This window comes from Hetaerina americana, unplaced genomic scaffold, assembly GCF_022747635.1.
Source record: "Hetaerina americana unplaced genomic scaffold, ioHetAmer1.1.p SCAF_14, whole genome shotgun sequence".
Classification (NCBI taxonomy): Eukaryota; Metazoa; Arthropoda; class Insecta; order Odonata; family Calopterygidae; genus Hetaerina; species Hetaerina americana.
Genome location: NW_027286514.1, coordinates 12,451,058 through 12,469,989, shown reverse-complemented (window position 1 = coordinate 12,469,989; position 18,932 = coordinate 12,451,058). Strand labels below are relative to the sequence as shown.

The following is an 18,932-nucleotide window of genomic DNA, read 5'->3' as shown; positions in this document are numbered from 1 at the left end:
ATCAACGACGCCCAAAGTTTTGAGTGAAATATCAAAATGGTACTTTGATCCTAATGGCACTTAAGCTTCAGCAGACAGGGTATTTTGAAAGGCATTCGATTTAAATGTAAGCACTTATTAATGTGCAATAATAATTAGTACAAAGATTTATTTTGTAACCTTAAATATACGATAATCCTCCCAAGATCCTCTTCTGTTCTAATCCGCACCGGTATCTGTTAATGCAAACCGGTAGAACACGTAGATTCAGCAAGGCAAGCCGACCATCTAAGACCAAGACTAAACGGGCAGAATATGCGCAAGCGGGAAGCCGGTGCGAGCAAGGCTTGGTCATTGAGGGGAGAAAAGGGAAAGGAGGGGTAAGAATTTGAGGAAGAAAATGGGGCCTTTGTGGGGCTGTTTTGGTGGAAATTTTAATGTTTATTTTTATGATGATTTTGAAAAATGAATATTGCAAAGCAATACATTTGCCATCGCTTAATGTCATTTCACGTAGCCCATGCCATAATGGCATCCTTAAACAAATAACATAGGGTTTCATATTTCGCGAATAACCCCCCCCCCCCAGGTGATACAGCCGCTACTCTGAAGAACGTAAACATTGGAAAGAAAGTAAAACCCAAAGCCGTACACTTAAGGGCACTTATAGGTGGAATATAGAAGGGGGTGGGAAAGTTATTGTTTGGCGGGAAGCCAGAGGCCAGTGACCCGTCACTCAAACAAATGAAATTTAAAATAAATAGTTCTACCAATTACTCCCTTGATCAGGTATTTGCACACCAAATTGACCTTCACAAGTCGCAACCACACACACACGCAGGGTTTACGGGGCGGGAAGCCCGACGCCAGTGACCCGTCACTCAGACAAATGAAAAAATAAAATAAATAGTTCAAACAATTACTCCCTTGATCAGGTATTTGCACACCAAATTGACCTTCACAAGTCGCAACCACACACACACGCAGGGTTTACGGGGCGGGAAGCCCGACGCCAGTGACCCGTCACTCAGACAAATGAAAAAATAAAATAAATAGTTCAAACAATTACTCCCTTGATCAGGTATTTGCACCACAAATTGACCTTCACAAGTCGCAACCACACACACACGCAGGGTTTACGGGGCGGGAAGCCCGACGCCAGTGACCCGTCACTCATACAAATGAAAAAATAAATTAAAATTATATAACACTTACTCCCTCGCTCAGGTATTTGCAAACAAATTGACCTTCGCAAGTCACAAACACTCACACACACAGGGTTTACGGGGTTGGAAACCCGGCGCCAGTGACCCGTCACTCAAACTCGGACGACACAAAAGTACAGTGCTGGAGGGGAAAGTGCCGAAAAACCTGACACCAGGTGTTTCGCCTGCTAAGCAGGCCTCTTCAGAGAAGAATTCTTTTCCCTGAAGAATTCATTCTTCTCTGAAGAGGCCTGCTTAGCAGGCGAAACACCTGGTGTCAGGTTTTTCGGCACTTTCCCCTCCAGCACTGTACTTTTGTGTCGTCCGAGTTTGAGTGACGGGTCACTGGCGCCGGGTTTCCAACCCCGTAAACCCTGTGTGTGTGAGTGTTTGTGACTTGCGAAGGTCAATTTGTTTGCAAATACCTGAGCGAGGGAGTAAGTGTTATATAATTTTAATTTATTTTTTCATTTGTATGAGTGACGGGTCACTGGCGTCGGGCTTCCCGCCCCGTAAACCCTGCGTGTGTGTGTGGTTGCGACTTGTGAAGGTCAATTTGTGGTGCAAATACCTGATCAAGGGAGTAATTGTTTGAACTATTTATTTTATTTTTTCATTTGTCTGAGTGACGGGTCACTGGCGTCGGGCTTCCCGCCCCGTAAACCCTGCGTGTGTGTGTGGTTGCGACTTGTGAAGGTCAATTTGGTGTGCAAATACCTGATCAAGGGAGTAATTGTTTGAACTATTTATTTTATTTTTTCATTTGTCTGAGTGACGGGTCACTGGCGTCGGGCTTCCCGCCCCGTAAACCCTGCGTGTGTGTGTGGTTGCGACTTGTGAAGGTCAATTTGGTGTGCAAATACCTGATCAAGGGAGTAATTGGTAGAACTATTTATTTTAAATTTCATTTGTTTGAGTGACGGGTCACTGGCCTCTGGCTTCCCGCCAAACAATAACTTTCCCACCCCCTTCTATATTCCACCTATAAGTGCCCTTAAGTGTACGGCTTTGGGTTTTACTTTCTTTCCATGCACTCGGCCGTAGTACGTTCTTTATCTATTTATTAACGTAAACATTTACCCTGCTACTGACATTTTGAGAGATTCGACCAATAACGTTTCGAGCGCAATCAGAAATTTTGAATCATTGCGTGCCATCGTCATGTAAGTAAAAATTTACACGTGAGGAGTTCTTGTACGCGGTTGATTCCGAACTTGCTCATTCTCAAACATCAGGAAGTTCGCGGGCAGTTTTGTTTGCAGTTGAAGCTTATGCTACAGGAACATGAGACATTATTTCTTAAGTGATCACTGCAGATGAAACTGGGTTATATCATTTTGATTATTTGAGCAAACAGTAATGTTCTGAGGGGAAATCTCTGACATCACCAACAGCAAACAATCCGAAGTAATGGCTTCTGTTTGGATTTCCACCAGTCAAGACCCAAACTATTTTCATGCACAAGCCTGTATTTCATTATTTTTAATACCAACCGTCAATAATAACCATTCTGAGAACTAAGTATGTAAGTATATAATGCGGTTGCCATGAATCTACTGATCGTTCTCTCCCGTCTTTCAAGTATGTATTTCATCTCAGCATATGCTAATATTCACTACCATAACTCTTTCAATCCAGATCTTTGATTGCCATTTTTAAATCAACACAAAATTGTGCGGCGTGGCTGTAATGGGGGAAAGTAAATCAATGCCAGTATCTTGCGGTCCACAAGTGTGGCCCGGTTGAGAGTTAGATCACCTATACATCCCGGCTGGGCTTATTTTACTCTCCGCGATGGAACTGTGATATCCCCGCTGATATACCACAAGCGCGAAGACATTTAGCAAGACGTCGAAATGTTTCTCAATGGTCAAATATCTGAAATGTATTTGGTGCAGCCCTCTCATGGCCTACAACCTTGACGTGGCGGAAGGGCTTGTGCGTTTCGATGACCCCTAGACCTGTGCTGCCGGGAGTAATGATCATCGCTCCTGGTAGGGTTACCCATGCCAGAAAGGTCGAAGGTTAGGAGCCAGACGAAAGGTAGTCCACGCAGTGTCTGTTCCTCAGTGAGGCGGCTGAAAAGGCGTCTGACCCCAGTGGGGTGGCCATTGAGTGATGATGTCACGTTAAGAACACTATTGAGGAAGGCAACGGGAAACCATCTCAATTATCATTCCCGAGAAAAAAATTATGGACGCTGTAGAGAATATAAGTCCTCGCAACTACGTGACACGGTCCGATCGGCCGTGCGTCGTGCCCGGCAGCGGGAGAGGCTTCCGCGGTCGTCATCTCACGAAACCCTTGGGTAGGACTGCCCCTAGATGGGAAAAGTGTCATAATTTTGTCGGTTTATTAGTGGCCGCCCCTGACTGACTTATGAGCGTGGATTCTTTTTGGGACTAATCATCAATCAGCGATCTGCAGCCAACAGTCGGTGCGACGGGGTCAGGCTTACGATTCCGCCCGAGCGCATAAGAATTTTAAATTTTCTTATGGCACGTTCTAGCATAAGATTAGTTTCATATCACATTACTCTTGTCGTTCAGATCTTTCGAACGGCTTTCTGCGGTCAGCATGAAGAAAGTTATCTGATGTGAACTTGAGACCCTAGGCATTCAATTTAACGGCTTGTCATGCAATTTCTAATAATGTATATGATTGGAAGATAAAGAAAAGCAAACGATTTCTTATTTTACAATGATCGGTTCAGTTAATAACGCAATTTGACAACATTGCTAAGTGTCTTTCCTTTCTAACCATTTAAAATACGACTGGGTAATATATTACTAGGACTCTCATCCGTGCCAATGCTGATTTCCCACTCCCTAACTTTGAACAGGCAATTTCTGCGCGTTTTTTGCCGACTTTCTCTTTCAAGAGATTCGAGTTTTTCGTTCGAGTCTGGTGAAGGGTTGAAAACCCAGGAAGGGTATCACGGGGAAAATGTTTCCAACCCAGCGCCCAGAGTGGTTGTGGCCAATCACCCTGTGGCGCTTTAGTGCAAGGCGGTATTTTAGAAACGGAGAGTTGCAGAGATGCCCTTCTTTCGTTGGCTGCTGCAGTGAAAGAACGACTCCGGGGATCCGGCTTCGTTTAACGAATTTGATAATGCCGGGTCATGACTATTCGATGCTTATCTATTGCTAATTTCGCGTGCTATATATGATAATCTCTTTCGCGACGAGCTTTTCCCGGAGTTTTGAAGATATATCAACACTTAGTAATTAATCCCATTTAACGACCTAAAGCAATTGAAACCACTCAATCTTATCCGTTTACCAACGATAAGATGAGCAGTAAATTTTAATTATCGTTCAGTCATGCTTCACACGAATGTACTGCTATCTGTTTGTAAAAAATATATTTAATGAATCATTTAGATTATGACCACTTGGCAATAACTGGGCATTTGTTATTCTATTACAGGAGATCTATGTCTTTAGAATTAATTAGCCCACTAAAAGATTGAAATGATAACTGATGATATTCCATCAGAATATTAAAATATTTTGAAGGTTATGTATCCATTTCTTCTCTTATTTTCTAACATAAGTGTTCAACCTCACTTTTTCAATTCCCTCATTTCATCTCATGCTGATTTCTTGGTTTTGGGATTGCCAAGATTGTAATATTTCCTCCACTCTATCATTTGCTCTTATCCCACTTTGTATGTTAGCATCTTTTTACCTACCTGTTATCATTACCAATCCCCTGATATAAATACCTCTCCATTGCTTAAACGGGCAATGTTAACCACTTGGTTAATCAAATGCTACAGTCAGGACTTGTCTTATACGTAGTTATTCAGATTGTAAACATTTTAAGGCATTTTTTCAAATCACTGTTTTAATTAATCCAAAAGTAGAATTCTTCATTTTCATCCTACTACTATCCCTGCTAATTTCAGTCCAAGTTTGAGACCGGGCTAATGAACATTCCACTTCTTGAGATTTCACTGCAACTGTATGGCACATACTCATTTCTGAAAAATATTCTATTAAGTAGCAGTGAAGTGATAAAACATTTTCCAAAGTACATTTCTGAAACCACTTCAAGTATGACCACAGGTATTAAGTCTGAAAGGACTTCCACATATTAAATGTAATCACAAGAAAAGAATTGAAATATTCTTTAACTATTGATAAAACAACAGCGGTACCACTAACCTCGTAAATATACAAATTTAGGATGAATATGGCTCCCAGGGCTATTACCCAGAGTAATATTCACAAGTACAGTGGACTCTTGGTCATTTGACCACTATATTGAGCTAACCTCTTGAAAAAGTAATCTGAAGTTTGACGAACTTTAAATAATGAAAGGTTTCCCAGGAATTACGGCAAGTGAAGTTAATTTATAATTTATGCTTTACAATAATCGTTTAGAAGAAGATACTGGGATTCACTTAATTCCATTTAAATTGTCAATTTGTAGTAATCTTACTTAGAACATGAGAGATTAAGCTAGGTACTGTACTGGGACAATGCACTAAAATAAGCAGAAAATATAAAACTATGCATCAATGATGTCAAATGACACTGGTAATTAACTATCACGTGACTCAATGCCAAAACACATCTAAATGATAATTGTTTACTTGACTTCAATTCAAGTAGTAGTATTTAGGGGAGGTGACTGACAGCTAAGGTCATTTGTGCCATTAGGGATGGACAGGTAAGGATGAAGGGTGGAGAGAAATCAGACGTTGGCATTTGCTTACTCTTAACAAAAGGCACCAATGGGTCCACAGCTTAACATCTCTTCTGAGAGATGACATACGCACTCAAAGTGCCCTTCACCAAGTACCTCAAGTAGGGATCGAGATACCACTGGGATTGGAACCTGGGCCCTCTGGGTAAGAAGCCAGTATGATAGCCACCCCACCATCTCAACTCCCCCTCAATTCAAGCCTTTGTTATAAGTTAGAGATAGAATTCTTATTGGACAGACGACAGAATGAATTTTCAATTTGTGCCTGCAAGACAATACAAAAAAAAAACCTACACACTTGCTGTAGGTTTCTCATTTGTTTTATCCAGACTTGCTTTGGATTAACCACAGGGCAAAGAGCTTCCATTGAAGCAAGAAAGGAGTCATCTCTTCAGAACAGATCACTCTTCAATTTCAAGATATTAAATCAGGGGTACCATATAATTTCCTGGTATTATGTGGACATATACCTGTAATATATACTTACAGCCTGTAAAAACACTCCACAGCAAAATAATCCATCTTGAGACCAATTACATGCCACGCATCTGTTTTTCTGCCCCAATGATGAAGAGAAAATTATATCAGATTACTGCTAATGCTAATGATGTCTCAGGAATCAAGAACAATAGGTAGGTATATGCTTCAGATTTGGGTGAAGATGGAGTAACCCCTAGTGATATATGAACAACTTTGCCTAGAAAGCAGTAGTAATATTAAGCAATTAATCCAAGCCTATTCACCTCCCAAATTCCACTTTTGAAGAAGATGACCTTATCTCAAACTTTGATTTATCCCTTTTTAATACCAAGTCATGTAATCTGCAAAAGTCACATCTACATAAAACAACTTGGGGGAATATCACGAGGAGAAATATTAAGTCTTCATGAATGATAATTATGTAATAAAAGAGTACACGAATGAAACAGCTTTAGAAATAATAATGCATTGATAAATTTGACAAAATTTGAAACCTCATTATATTTCTAAAAACTATAGATTAATACATTAATAAACAAAGAGTTTGCTTTTCACTATTGCAGAAGGGACGGAATATGGTTCTGAGTACATAAAAGGAACAAATACATAATAATCATATACATTTTCCATTTAACAAGATAACATTCCCTCTAATATACTCTTCAAAACAAATAATTTCAAAATATGACAAAGATAATAGCAAAAATCAACATTTGACATTATTGATTACAATTCAAAACATTTCCGTGGAATGTAAAATGAACTGATTTTTACACTGCAGAGGAACACAGGGCTTGAATATGAACATTTAAGTACAAAGAAGAATTATCTTTCAGAATTAAATCAATGAAAAAATTAATTCTGAAAATAGTAAAATGTATCTATTAGTTTGATGAAATCAGACAGGAGCAGGAATGTATACACAACTTTCACTGAATAATTTACCAGTCATTCCAATAATACACCATTGCTAAATTGGGTGTTTCTCATTTGACAAAGAGGCCGATTAATTATAAACAACTATTTAACCACCATTATTTTCACCAATACAGGGTTTTAAAAACAATTTTATGGCACTAAATATTTAACAAATTGCTTCTGGCATTAACTCTCAGGAAGTATAAATTATATATAATGTTCTAAAGTTAACATAGTTACCAGCAAAATAATGACATAATCCATTAGATTAGACATCGAAGATGGTAATATACAGCACCAACAAAACATGTGTACTTAAAATATTTGAACTTGACTGAAAATTTGGGGTGCAATTTACAATTAAGGTCAAAAAAAAACCACAAGCGTTTCCAAACAAAATCTATTAACTGGTTACTCAAAAAATTTATAACATGTAATCAAAAATCAACCAATCTGCCACTAAAGTTCACCCATATGTGTCTCCTCACTTCAAAATGTGAAAAATCCACACAATATATGGGATTCATAAAAAAAGTTACCTTAGTATGCATCAATTAAAATAATTCTATCTCCTCATTTAAATTTGAATCCTATATTCTTAACCCATAAAACACCATTTCACTTTTTAGCAGCTAATATCTCAAAAGTACAGGGAGTGTCATTAGAATAAAATTTACAAGGCCAAAATTATGAAATAGTCACGTCGCTTGAGTCACTTAATAAATGAAAAAAAAATATTTACAAATTCACTGTCATGCTGCCACGGCTTCACATTTTTACATTTTATTCTTCGGTGTTTGAATGCAATGACCTAAGTCACAGGAATGATCAAAATAGCTGACAATGATAAAAAATAAACACCAAACCTCGATAACAGAATTGATTGTAATAAAATTTAAAATGTTTTTTTTAATTATTACAATATAAATTAAACATCACAAATATCAACCAAAATAATTTGATAATTCATAAAGAATTGCATTTGAAACATTTTAACACAATGTTTTTGAAGATAGTTGTATATTTTTAGCAGTTGACAACTTTTTGGTGATTCCACACCAATGGTTATAATGGGTAAAAAAAAAGTCACAATAGTGACACCTACTAAGCATAGAAATAAGGTAAACTTTTGAAGGACGGATGATTAAAGGCAATGTTGATTTCTGCAAGGCACCTCAGCAATCATGTTTTCTCCAATTTTAACTCCATCCAAATGTACCAAAAGGATTCCAAAGCATCCACAATGACCACATACACAACAATTAAAGCAAATACAAACGGAATTTTGAAAACACACACAATACTACAAGAGTAAACTTCACTATAGTAAAATAGTTAGTCTTGATCTATCATAACAGGGCAAGCTTGGAAGGGTTGTGTTAAAAAAAACAACAGGATACAAAATACTTGAGATATATAGGTTAAAGCTACCGTGGCAATTTAAAGGCATTACAGGAAGATTGGGATCTTTTGTGTTAATTCAATTTCACTCCACAAGCTCAGGTATCAAAGAAAAATACTATCACGAGGCAAGCCTCACAACTCGGTCGTGATTACGGTTTTTCGGATGATCAACCCACTCCCTTGGGAGCCGATTGGTTGCTGCAGCTTCTGGTTGATGACAGACGGGTGGGGTGGGGTTGCATCCGACACTAGCCAGGGAGAGAGTTGACTGAGGCTGGCGGGGGACGTTGAGGGAGGGGATGGGGAGGACGCGGGAGGCATAAAGGAGGAGGAAGACATGGGATTCAATGGCGCGAGTGGGGTGCACGGAGATGCACATGGCTCGGGGGACTGATGGGCGAGGGGGGAACCAACAGGACCATCCTGGGGAGAAAGAAGAAAAGCATTGGATGCAGGATAACAACTCCCATGCTTGGAATAAACACTTAACAATCAACATTGCATGCAGTGGCAGATCCAGGGAGGGGGAGGGTCACACATTCAGCTGAAACTATTGCTTTAAAATGCTTTCTGTAATGCACAATGTCTCTATGACGTCACAAAAATAATTAATAAATTATAAGGAAATGATGTAAATTTACTCTAGACCTTTGGTGAATTGCATGAGGAAGGAGAGGAGAAATAATGCCAAAGCAAACACAACTACAAACGACAGTTAGATGCTTACTACTAAATTGTCTTTAGCATGTTTATATACTTTAGCAAGAGACGAGAACTATGTATGTTTCACACTTAATAACTCAGTTCCATCTATGGTGACACTATATTTGAAAATTAACAATATGTAGATAAACTTAAGGCTAGTCTGAGTATTCTCAGGAAACATTTATTTGAAAAAACTGATTGTGGTAATATGAAGGATGGGGTTGGTTGAGAGTATGTTTAGAGCATTGCAGCGTTATATATAGTTAACATAGATGCTAAGTTAATTTTTTTATATACTGATTAATCTACAAACAAGTAACGTAGAAGAAAATGTTAAAAATTTATTCACATTTAAATTTTTCTTAGCAGTTTTTCAGAAATGAATGCGACACCATGGAAATTACTGAAAGCAAAATGAAATGGGAATTTGTCCACACACACAGTCGAATCACAACAAAAGAAATGTTTTCCTCGGCGTGAAAAGCTGTGCCTTTAAAGAAGATCAACTCCACTGCCAGGCTTCTAACAGTGTCTTTTCAGGTTGAATTATTTGGCTATCCAAACAGAAAATTTCAATCTCTTAACATAGAAGAAAATAATAATGTGGCTTAAAAAGCCTGCTTTGACATGAAGCCCAGGCAATGGTCATGACCACTTCCCCATCACTAGATCCACCACTGCTTCCACATTAGCATACAATAAAGCAATTGTTATTTATGGACACACAACAGTCATTTGTAATGCACAACACTACAGACACAATGCATATGTGACTTCCCAATAGTTTCCAAAAGCCAAACTTATAAAGGCAAGCGAATTATTGGAAGTGTTGCAATGGATGCAGGATCTCCTCTCATAGCCAAAATGCCTTTAAGAAAATGTGGGAATAAAAGATGTACTAATAATTGTATACGATATTTAAAATAATTAAGTCAGTGGGGCCTGAAAAACATCCTAAGTCAACAAATTTCATTGAACAAGCAGAGATATGATAACATTAAAGGAAAAAAAAATTTCACTAATTATTTATTGAGCATTTTTCAGGATAAATCTCTAAGCCCCAAAATGTTTTAAAAAATTGTTTCTTTCAATACTCAGACTTCTTCAAATAATATTACAGCAATTTTAACAAATCTGTTTTTTTAGAAAAATATAATTGAAAACATAATTATGAATCATTTCATTCAAATGCCATTAAGGATTTGAATGCCATTTCTAATCTAATTTGTGAATCTCCTCTATCAAAAATACCCTTCAAGGGAAATAGTTTCAAGCCAACAAAAGGACATAGCGCTATTTCTTATTAAAATGTGCCCATCATGTAGCTTAAAATTAAACTACTTTATGCTTAAAATAAAGATTTGGAATGTTACCTTTCACGTGTCAGCTCATAATGTGGTATGTGCAAAGAATATAAAGCAATTTTAGATGGAAATTAAAAAATATATATACTTGAACATTCCAATGTTCGGCCTTACTTATATTCATGAACTCTTTATACATATTTAGGAAAGAGAAAATTATCAAAACACTTTTCCAGCAATATTTTAAATATTACCATTACTCATCACGAGTATTAAGATTGGCCAATGAAATTTTTTTGCACATGCATCAGCTGAGAGTTAAAAGGTTAATGAAGGTGAGAAATATTAATTATTTTAATGATAAATATGCTTCACAGAATTAAGGTCAGATATAAGAAAATCAAAACCAAGTGAGAGATTCCCCTTGCACTACATCGACAAGTATGGCCAGGCAAATGCCTAGCAAACTCACCTTGGCTGCTGGGGAAACCTTGGGCAAGGAGGTCAATGCAAAAATGGGAGATGATTGCTGCTTTTTGCTGGCCATTGGTTCCGGGCTGAGAGCTGACATGGGCAAGGGGGTGGACGATGCACCCCATGCCGGCAGGGGTCCCGTGGGAGAGGTCGGAGACATCCTGAGCTCACACACCATGCTCTTGCCATGTAGAGCATCGTCAACTTCACGGTTGAGCGAGGGTGAGTGGAATGGGTTGGAGGACGCCAATGCAGGCGACCTGGGAGAGGGAACTGGTGAGGGCATCAAGAAGGGGTTGGTGACAGGAGTGGATGTGGTGGGGGACTTGGAGTGGCCCACCAGTGAGGCTGAGAAGGGGTTCACCGGTGAAAATGGGTTGGTGCTCAGGACTGACATTCCATCAATCTCTGTAATGTTCGCATTGTTGTCACCATCATTGCTGCTGCAGTTATCTCCTTCCTCATTATTTCCATCCTCATCGTCCGGCTCGTCCTCCGAGTGTGGCATTACCACTTTTTCCACGTGCCGGCCCTTGTCATTCCAGGAGAAATGCGTTACAGTGACTGGAGCATCGGGACCACCGACAGCTCCCGGGGACGGGGGCCCCAATGGGCTTCCAGGGGCTTTTCCTGCACTCCCAGGCAGGGAGAGAGTCAGTTTATCTCCACCCTATTGGAGGAATGATATTATTACATGAATAACAGTGGGGTAAACAAACATTTACCAGGCTAGGAAGGGGGAACAGAACTAAGAGGCATTTATTGTGAAACTTTCTGATACACACAGTTTGAGTCATCATATATTTTTTGGCCAAACTATATCCTAATTGAATTTGTCGGCAAATTTCAAATCCTTTGGCTTAAGGAGTATATCCTGAGAAAGGTCCAAGTTTGGACAGAGCAGTTTACTGGAAGTATTGAGAGCTACTTAACTAACAAAGCCAATGGCATGAAAATGGATTATATAAAAGATTGCATATTTGCAAACTCAGATATACTCATTAACTCTTTTATTTGTTCTGAAATTCTAATAATGAAACACAGAGAGACATTCTCCGACTTAGTATGGAAAAATGTGCAACACGAATAAAGAATAAACTACAGTAAAAACTTCATTCTGAAAACTCATATGGCAATGGTAAAGAGTGGCATGGCTGTCCCATCATTACAGTGGACAGAGCTTAAGAAGTTTTATAATTATGGTATAAAAATTCAAGATGACAAAATTGGTTGAAACCCAAGTCATGGAAATGAAAATTGATTCACGATATTCCCAAAATGTTATTGTCTACCTTTACAATTCATCAAATTTAACATGACAGAAACCAACGTAATGCGAGTCAAGGTACAATGAATTATTGGAGCAGGGTTACATGCTCAGTGATTACAACCTCTGCCACATTAGAAAATTAGATAGCAATAATGCACACTTACACAATCCTCTCACAGGTTTATTATACAGAGGAGCCTTAATAATATGAACATAATTCATTCTGCGATCTTTCTTATAAAGCAAAATTCTCATGCACACATTGCTGTAGGTGGCCCATTGCTGTAGGTGGCCGTCCAGCGCAGGGCTTGTCCTCCACTCTCTCTTGTTCATCTTTGAAGAGCTTGCACCACTTGAAAACTACAGTTTGGGGCATCCTTTCATCCTTAAACACTTGACAAATTATGCCCAACATCTCCGTACCTGATTTTCCCAGTCCTAACAAAACATTTGCTGGCGTACTCCTGTTCAATCGTTCACTGTATTTTGTGCTTGCACTGAGTCACTTGACAGAGGTCCACTAAAAACACAATCTAGCCTCAATGAACATTTATAGGCACTTGGAACATGTTGAAGGTCATGCCCCCCACCACCTAGCCTGTACCGTGCAAGCACACTGCAAAGAACACTCACGTCAGGAAAAAATTGTTCCCAATACTTTTTATCCATACTATGTAGTTTCCTGTGATCTTCATATCCCTTTTGTTTGCTATTTTGAACTTTATAAATGGTAAACAATCAGGGGTTTTATTTCCAATTCTCCACTTGCACTTGCACTAAATAGCAGCGTGAGACAGCCTTTCATTGGCTTGTGCCTGGGCAATGCATTCTTTTCAACTGTTACGTTTAGAAATATAGGTTCACTTTGGCATTTTCTTCCAGAAGAGATCCATTTCGCCACAATTGAAAACCTTTTTGGGCTTGTAACCGTAAAAATCTAAGAGTGTTAAGTCACCAATTAAGTCCCTGCTGCCTTTGACTTGGAGCTTGCAGCTTCACCATGCCTCACAATGCCATGGATGCTGGTTATTCTCATATACTTCTCAAATCACAAATGGCTCCCTTACATACTTCTTCAACCATTTATTATCCTTACATCTAATGAGGCCGGCAATCACTTTCCCTTCATCACGAATGATATTCTCGTCAGTACTGCTGCATCGCAATTGATTTTCCTAGTAGTAGCATTTTGGGGAGGCGACCGACAACCGAAGTCATCTGCGCCAATTGGGATGGACAGGAGAGGCTGATGGGTGGAGAGAAACCCGGTGTCGCCATTAGCCTACTCTTTACGAAAGGCGCAAAGGGGTCCGCAGCTTAACATCCCATCCAATGGATGGCGTACTCAATCAAAGTGCCCTCCACAAGGCACCTCAAGTAGGGATCGAGATACCACTGAAAAATATTCAACACCGCCAGGTTTTGAACCGAGGCCCTCAGGGTAAGAAGCCAGCACAATAGCAACTGCACCATCTCCATCTCCTTGATTTTTCCTTATCCATGCAAGAAGCAACCTTTCAACAATGTTGAGAATATGCGCCCATTGCATGGGTATTCTTGCCACTCTCTCTTTGAAGCATCTATCTCCTTAATTTTATCCTTGTTCTTGTAGCAAACACAAATTGTTGAATTTGACCAATAGTAGATGTGCATATTAGATAATGCCACGTTCACACTTCGTTCCAGATTTTCAATGAACTCCCTTTTCATTTCTACAGTTATTTTTATTCTTTTGTGGCTTTCTCCACATAGATGTTTCTTCAGGATCAATTTTAAAACAAAGTCCAAAATATTATTTAACTTTGCACCAAATGATAACTAATAAAATGCATGAACACAAGTTTGAAAAAAATTTGTGATCACAAGAGACTCAAAGATGCAAGCGGAATGAGTGCTAAACACAAACTGAAGTAGCTGGTGTGCAATTATTCTGGGAATTCTCCTCTCCTCATCACTTGTTACGCCAGTTATTTCACACCAAACAATTCTGCTTACTGTGCACATTATTGGCTATGTGAGATGCTCTTTAAGTGAGTTTCCTCTGTATGAGGAAGGGTATTAGAGTTTATTGCTACATAAATGCTTACCACAGATATGAAAGTTGCAGCAGCCAAAGAATCAGTTAAATCCTTTTCTGTGACCTTAGCTTCCACGTACATTTGGTTTTTCTTTTTTGGTCCATGAGGCAAGACCACCCTGGAATTATAGATGATAAACTTTTATACAGAAATAATTTCCAATTTAAAATTAAATACTATAAATTTAGAAATTACCATTAATATATGCACATAAGAAATTTCTTGGATTATTTACAAATTGGCTTTGATCCTGAGAATATAACAAGTAGTGTAAGAAGTGAAAAGAATAAGCTCTTTTATAAATGACATCATTTGCAACTAACACTCTTCATAAACAAAAAAAACACACTCAAGAGTACACACATAAATCTTTGGCTAACCCGACAATTAAACTACCTAAAAACCTCAAGTTCATTGTGAGAGCAGCTGGTTGCTCCCCATTTAAGATGTACAGGGTTTTCTTGAATGTTTGATTATAGAAATAATTAACCATCCTGAAATACTAGTTAGTGATTTCGGTGAAATTATATTTGAGAAATTATTTTAAAAAAGTCCTTTTTCTGATTTATGACTATTAGCATCAAATATGAGAATAGAGTTTAAATAGAAATTATTATCAAAAACATTTTGATCATTTGAGCAAACAACATTTCAACTGTAAGATATGTCCTGAGTATCTACTTAAATCAAAGATCAACAATTTTCAAACATACATTTTGCTTTTTGTTCAATTTTTCAACGCTAATGTCCATGATATCACATCTTGGACATTATTAAAAGTCTATCATTTCCTATGAAATCTGTGATTTTTCGAAGAAAGCATCTCAGAGTTACAGATAGAATACATACCCATTTAATATCTTCTTGTTTTCAGATATTGGATGCGGATCAGCTGTGTTTGTTATTTTACAATCATCCAGATTGTTTAACTCAACAGTGAGAGGGCCCCTCCGCAATTCTTCTTCTACCTTGGCTATGATATGAAGCAAAAATAAGGAAAAGATATGAATGTTGGTGATACTCTGGCAGCAGGTAAGAATTCACATAAGAAAATTTAAAGTCATAGAACAAAACAATCTTTTTTAAAGTTTTCAATATCAAAATACATTATCAAACATTTCAACCCTTGCAATTACTAATTAACGAATAATTTCATTTGTTAAAAATGGAGGCTTGCAACTTCAACTGATGTAATAGGGGATTAATTTAGAATTTGTATTATGTTACTCAAAATTTAACAGATGTTCCCAATATCCAAGGCATATTTTCTCAAGTTATTTTTAAGTTTCATGCATTACATTTAAAGTCAATGATAAAGCAATAAATGAAACTATGCATGAAATTGTGGTTTATATTGTTTGAAACAGTAAACTTCCTCATTGTAAAACAGCTGTCGTCTCCCATATAAAGCCATATAAAGACGATTAGCAAACATACACATAGCTAAATAAATTCAATAATAACTGATAAGAAACTGTGGGACATACCACAACAGTAACTTATAACAGAGTCATCCATCAATGTGCATTACACTCCAACAATTTCAAACGTACCAACTATTCACCAAGAGCGGAATTCAAACCCTGATTCCTCAATGTCCAGCCCAAAGTGCTTTAGAATGGTGTTTTCTAACATCCAAAATTTTAGGGGCTGTTATGGAACAAGAAGCTATGATAAAATATTTCAATGCTTATCTAACAAATTTCATTCACAGATTCCCTTTTTGGGAAGATTAGCAAAATGACTGAAGGGAGGACTATATAAATTTCAAAAATATATATATATATATTCTTTTATATATATATATATATACATACATATATATATATATACATATATATATATAAAAGTATATATGTATATATACATACTTTTATTTATATATATATTTATATATATATACTTTTATTTATATATATATTTATATATATACTTTTATTTATATTTTTATATATATATATTTATATATACTTATATATATATATATATATATATATATATATATATATATATATATATATATATATATATATATTTAGATATATATATATATATCTAAATAACCCTAATTTTCTTATCTACTTTTTCTGACATCATGAATTACTTTTGCACCAGACACATCATGGAGTATATTTATATGCAGAGCTAAAGCAAGGGAGTCATGTAACAACTGTGGCACAACAAATTCCTCTCAATGCCTATCCAATTGTCAATAACATTGAGAATATTAAATGGAGAGAAGTTGATCACGTATCTTTTGATTTTACTAAGCCATTTGACCTTACTTTACTATAACGTACATTACTCCGCCTAGGAATAGACGCAATGTAGCTGAATTTCAGACCAATAAGCAATGCGAGTTGTTCAGCATTCTTCCAATTCACATTTTGATATTATAAAAACTAATCTATATCTTTTCACCATATTTTGCATGTAACCTCTTCAAACTTTCATTTACATTTCATACAATTACTATTTCTGGTAAAAATTAATAGTGAAAGGCCATGGAGACTCAGAAAAAAATCTGGAGACTGAAAATTCCATATCATGTCTAACGGAAAGCATAAACAATTTTTATCTGTAAAATGTTAATTCACAATTACATTTATTCAGTGTTGCCAAAAAGCTTCAACTCAATGCAAAAATATTGTTTATGAGCCATAATTACCCAAGTTATCAAATGAGATACTAACAACATGTACAGATTATTAAGTTCATTCATAAGGATATTGCCTTATGTTGTCTTCCTGGGGAGTGGTTTTGATGTGACATCAAGGGACATTGGAGAGACAAAATTCTCCCAGACCATTAAAATATTTCACATTTCTTATATACTCATTTATCAATCATACCCCATCATAAGTTGAGTGGTGTTAGCACACAAAATACCAGTCCATACTTTAATCCACTAGATGCTCTTGAGAAAAATACATGAATTTGATTGCTTTCCTGGAACTAAATGTAACCATGAGTATGTCAGAAACCAATGACCTTTCCTTAGGGAGGGGAAGGGGGGAAATCGCTAATGATGTTTAGTGTGTTTCCTTTTTGACAACTGACTTTACAAAAACATATTGGCAAGCTTTCCTCTGATAATATGAAGTGAACTACAGTAAACTCTCGATTATCCAGAGGCAAATTAAGCATTTTGCAGATTATCAAAATTTAAATAAAATTACAATCGTAAAGATAATTAGCCATTTTGAAACTTTGATATACTTTTTAAATACTAACTTGAAATACCTCGTCTTTTCTAGAAGTTTTTAGTATTGATCCCAAAATCAAAAGTAGTCAATATCATTTAATGTTTTATACATGAACATTTTTGTAGAATCTGCACTTTCCCATTATCATTTCCTTAACATTAATTAGTCCAAGGAATGCCATATCCTCCCATCAAGTATAGCTAATATGCAGTTTTACTACGCAACATGTAAGCCACTAACTATTCACGCAGCATTATTTTTATCAGTACCATATCATGAATCCATACCATCGATCTTTTGTAAATATTCATCTTTTGCCAGTCCTTTATTTTTTCCTGGCTACATGATTGGTTCAGCTTTCTGAGGAAAATATGTTCTGCCATTTGCCTAAAGGAAGTTGTTTTCTTGCAAAGCAATAGTTTTACCCTTAAAAAATAGCTAAAAAATGTACTTTCAATTGCCAAAAAACTAAAATTAATCACTCAAAATGAAGGAGAGTTTACATATATATCTTTTACATAATGATGTATTATCCACGTATTTCAGTTACTCATGTTTTTTGGTTCATGCTCACCATGCATCCATTAGCACAAATAATTCAGAGTTTGCTGTATATTTCTTTATTAGTATTAATAGGCCTTTTTCTATTCAACTTATGAATTAATTAATAGAGGTGGGTTCCCCATTAGCAACTAAACTAAAATACAACGGCTGGAGGTGCCTTTGATCATGCATTCCATCAACTACATACTTATTTTCTCTACTGATTCTGACTCTCATATTTTCCTTTTAGGCAAGATTTTGAGTATGAAGAAAAATAGAACCACAACTCTTAAAGCAAGGAAAACATGCATTAATATTTTCCAATTGTTTCATTTCAAATTTGTGATAATAAATGATGAAGTTGGAACAAGCTAGGCAAATATCACACAAAGATTGCATTTCAGATTAAACCAGTTCCATTATCATTTGGAATTAGTCAGGCTGTTGCCGATGACACAAAGAGAAGTATGATCTGCAATAACTCATTTAATTGGTATTTCAAATTTTAATCCACCCTATAAATTTTTAATGTCTTTAATTCCTTTTCTGGAGTCAGGTGTTTTTCCGGTAGTTTTAATAACCATGATCGTGACTGATTCAGCATCACCCAGGCTGTCATTCTTCTTGGTCAACCTTCTTGCACGAAGCAATTG

General features: G+C 36.9%; 1 protein-coding gene across 8 annotated transcripts in view; it reads right to left on the bottom strand.

The window, feature by feature from the left end:
- Positions 1 to 6,849: 6,849 nt before the first annotated feature.
- The window catches only part of yrt (erythrocyte membrane protein band 4.1-like yurt), a 36,974-nt gene continuing 24,891 nt past the window's right edge, over positions 6,850 to 18,932 (bottom strand). For 7 of the 8 annotated variants that reach the window (XM_071583517.1, XM_071583523.1, XM_071583518.1 and 4 more), the window contains 4 exons: positions 15,380 to 15,503; positions 14,540 to 14,648; positions 11,181 to 11,852; positions 6,850 to 9,122 (listed from right to left, as the gene is read on the bottom strand). In XM_071583517.1, the coding sequence (XP_071439618.1) occupies positions 8,832 to 9,122; positions 11,181 to 11,852; positions 14,540 to 14,648; positions 15,380 to 15,503 (1,196 nt within the window). In that variant the 3' untranslated portion in view covers positions 6,850 to 8,831. Of the gene's footprint in view, positions 10,273 to 11,180; positions 11,853 to 14,539; positions 14,649 to 15,379; positions 15,504 to 18,932 lie in introns of all 8 variants that reach the window. The other variant, XM_071583524.1, reaches the window with a different exon arrangement.